General features: G+C 37.0%; 1 protein-coding gene across 1 annotated transcript; it reads right to left on the bottom strand.

Moving 5' to 3' along the window:
- Positions 1 to 567: 567 nt before the first annotated feature.
- Positions 568 to 3,225, bottom strand: LOC112727658 (putative receptor protein kinase ZmPK1). The gene is made up of 2 exons (XM_025777515.3): positions 2,122 to 3,225; positions 568 to 1,998 (listed from the first exon to the last, which is right to left on the bottom strand). Exons 1-2 carry the CDS (start codon positions 3,151 to 3,153, stop codon positions 748 to 750), a joined length of 2,283 nt encoding a protein of 760 aa, XP_025633300.1. The 5' UTR covers positions 3,154 to 3,225; the 3' UTR covers positions 568 to 747.
- Positions 3,226 to 3,593: the final 368 nt, after the last annotated feature.

Genomic DNA, 3,593 nt, shown 5'->3' with positions numbered 1-3,593 from the left:
AGTTAACCATTAAATCAACTCAAATTAATTACATGGCCCCATGTTCTAAAGCACGCCCCATGTGCAACCTTTTCATTTGCCCTTCCCTTTCTTTTAGACTCTCATGCCAAATTGCCAAACCTTTCTTTTTCAGTTTTTATTTTAAGGGCAAGCCATTAGACAAACTTTTGGTTTAAATGCATTTTATACATTACACACACACTACAAATTAAACATCTCCATGTAGTTGCTGGTTGTTAATGTATAACCCATTGTTGAAATAGTAAAATCCTACAGAAAAGTTGCGAAGTAGAGCTCTTTAAGAACAAAGGTGTGTTTGAGTTTAATGATTTTCGATTGAGTTTTAGTTAAAGGCATGTAGTTTGGATGAGGTTTGCTAGAGTTGAAGGCAAAATTAGTACTAGACTTGGTTCAAATTTTAGTTAGTTTTATAGTTTTGATGTGCTTTTGAAGGCATAACCTTAGTAGTCAAGAATCTTTATGTAGCTTTGGAGAAACAGCTTAAATTCTATCTTTCCCCGCATCTTTATTAAGATAGATAATTGCAAAAAATAAATAAATAATAAGTAACGACGAACTATTAGATTATACTTTTATAACTTATTTATTAAAAAGTTAACATGCACAAGTACTGATAATATAATTAATATAACACGCTAGATTACATATAATAACGTATTATTAAGTTTTCTTTGTCCTCTCAGAAAGTCCAACTTTTAGTGTTTGATGAGCATAATTTGATTAATATTATGCTCCACCATTAGGATCACAATCTTGGCTTTGAAGCATTTCAACGACTTGGCTCATGGTAGGCCTTTGTTCATTGTCCTCTTCTATGCAATCCAATGCCACTCTAGCCAAAATTTCCATCTTATTCTCATCATAATTTGACCCTAGTGCAGAATCCATTATTTGCTCCACCCAAGATGCACATTCTCTCTTTTTCTCTCTCACCCATGTTACTAGCCTCCCATTGTATGGTTCGTCTCCATTAATTGCTTGAATATCTGATGCTGGATTCTTTCCGGTTATCATCTCCAAGAGAACAATTCCATAGCTATAAACATCCACTTTGGAAGTAACTGCTAGGTTGAAAACCCACTCAGGCGCCATATACCCTCTAGTTCCTCTTATCATTGAGAAATTGCGATCGTTGTTGAGAACATCCCTGTTCAATAACTTGGACAATCCAAAATCTGCAACCTTGGGTTGATAATTTGAATCCAGGAGAATATTTTGAGGTTTTATATCACAATGCAAAATCCATTCCAAGCATTCTTCATGTAAATATGCCAAACCTCTTGCTGTTCCGAGAGCGATGTTATACCTCTTGCTCCAATCAAGTGTATTGGATGAGAGGTTATCTGCCAAAGAACCATTTTCCATGTACTCGTACACCAATAGCCGATGCTTTCCCTCGGCGCAATAACCCCACATTTCAATCAAGTTCATGTGGTTGAGCCTTCCAATGATGCTCACTTCAGCAAGGAATTCACCTTCTCCTTGCATAGCATCATTGAGTTTCTTTACAGCAGCAATTCTTTGATCCGACAAAATAGCTTTGTATACAATACCTCCTGCACCCCTTCCAATCTCTTGGCTGAATCCTTTTGTGGCCTTTTTTAGCTCAGAATAGCTAAATTTTCTAAATCCCACAGTTGCAAGATGATGGCCATGTGGATCTATGCTAGAATTGTGCTGGCTCCTGATTAAGAACAAAACAACAAAGACGCAAGCCGCTTCAAGAACTCCAATTGCAGTGGCAAACCACAAAAGGAAGCTCACAAAACGGCTTACATGCTTTTTTGAATACTCTCTATGAATTTTCACAGAACAATCACTGTTTCTGATGACAGAGTCTTCATAGCTGGTGGGAAAGCTCTTCCCTTTGGGCACTTTCAAGTAGGTTATAGTTCCTGCGGCTCCTGGAAAATGTCCGTTGAGCAATTGTGTTTTTGTATAGCACTTGAACACGCCCGCACCATTGTCGTATGAATACTGAAATCCTTTGCAATTAGAATTATTCAAGCACAAACTTTCACAATGAGTGTAGGTAGAATTGGGCAAGTAATAGGCGTCATAGCCATAGAACTCAACTTGGCCCAGTTCCAAGAAAGTTACCTTACTTTCATTAGATGTAGCAGCAAATATGGATTCACACCCATAAGACCAATCACTTTGATTCTTTACTTTGTATCCAGGAACACATGAGCACTTCCTTCCCTTTTTAAGATCAAATCTGCAAACACTATTAGCACCACAAATCCCATGAATGGTGCAACTGTCAGAAATGGCTTGCAATGAGACGTACCATTTTTGGGATAGATCTTGGCTATACACTCGAAGATTTCCATCATGATCGATTGTCAACCTTCTAGGCAGCACCGCGCCATAATCAGATGTTCTTTTATTATAATTATCCGATGAATCAAAAGCTCCAAGAGGATTTAGCACCGCAATTCTGCTACTATTGTAAGTAAACCTTCCAGCTTGCCAAACTGTGATCGCAGGAGAGGGCCAATAAGTGCTTGACACATCAGGGCCATCATAAACAAGGGTGAGAACGTTTCCATCATCAAAGGAGAACTTATAGAAACCAGAGGAATGGTTACTCTCTGTTCTTGAAGAAACTAATTGTGTACTTCTGGTGAGATGTTGTCCGGGAAGAAGAGTGTCCGTTGGGAAATCAAAACTTTGCCACAGAATATGTCCTCCTGGCAGCTCTCGTAGAACAAGATTGCCATCATTTCCGAGACGTAACTCGGTTGGAACATTTGACTCCGTCTCAGTAGACCATACTTGGAACTGACCTGCATCTACCAAAGCAAGATTGCCGGTGTGCAAGAGAGAAAGCTTTGAGCGCTTTCCATTGACAGGTTGGTCGCGATTTGCCATCCAAACAACGGTAGGAGTTGTAATGTTTTGGGAATCAGGCCTTGTAGTGAACCATATTGCGAAGGAGAAGGCATTACCACCGACTTCAAAGAAGCCGGCGGAGAACATGCCATTTTCTGAAACAATGATATCTTGTTCAGCTTTCTCCACTGAGAGAGAGGAGAAGCCTTTGTTCAGTGCATCTAAAGAAGATGAGAATTGAAATGAAAAATACAAGACTAGAAGAAATAACATTAAGGCTGAGGAAGCCATGTTCATGCTATGTAAGCTATAGAGAAAGCTTATGAACGGGTTTTATCAACTATAAATAAAACTATTGGTGGCTGACTCTGGATGATTTAGTGGTGTATATATAGTCAAATAGGTGCTTGTTTTGTGAAGGTGGCTAATTACAATTAATGCGTACCTGTAGATAAAGAATATTTTTAAAGTTTTATGAAATAGATTAAAAGAATTTTTTGTGAAATAATTAAAAAACATTTCTTTATTTAAAAATGAGTCAAATGGCTATTTTAATCATTTTATAATTAATAATAATTACATTTTATTATTAATTACTATATAATATAATTTTAAAAAATAAATTAAAAATAAATATTCATACAAATATGTGATCTACGGATTTTCTTATTTATTCTTCTTTTTGTAATACTAATAGGTATTATTATAGCCAGTGATTCAAAAAATTTCAGGAGTGG

The sequence above is a fragment of the Arachis hypogaea genome, chromosome 12, assembly GCF_003086295.3.
Source record: "Arachis hypogaea cultivar Tifrunner chromosome 12, arahy.Tifrunner.gnm2.J5K5, whole genome shotgun sequence".
NCBI classification, from domain to species: Eukaryota; Viridiplantae; Streptophyta; class Magnoliopsida; order Fabales; family Fabaceae; genus Arachis; species Arachis hypogaea.
The sequence above is the reverse complement of the archived record's forward strand: the minus strand, read 5'-3'. Positions and strand labels throughout refer to the sequence as shown.

Excerpts from the sequence above, each read along its gene's own strand:
- LOC112727658 (XM_025777515.3), bottom strand. The coding sequence starts at position 3,153 with ATGAACATGGCTTCCTCAGCCTTAATGTTATTTCTTCTAGTCTTGTAT. Across the intron at positions 1,999-2,121 it reads CTACATCTAATGAAAGTAAG|TATTCATACGACAATGGTGC; the intron begins GTAACTTTCTTG and ends AAAGGATTTCAG.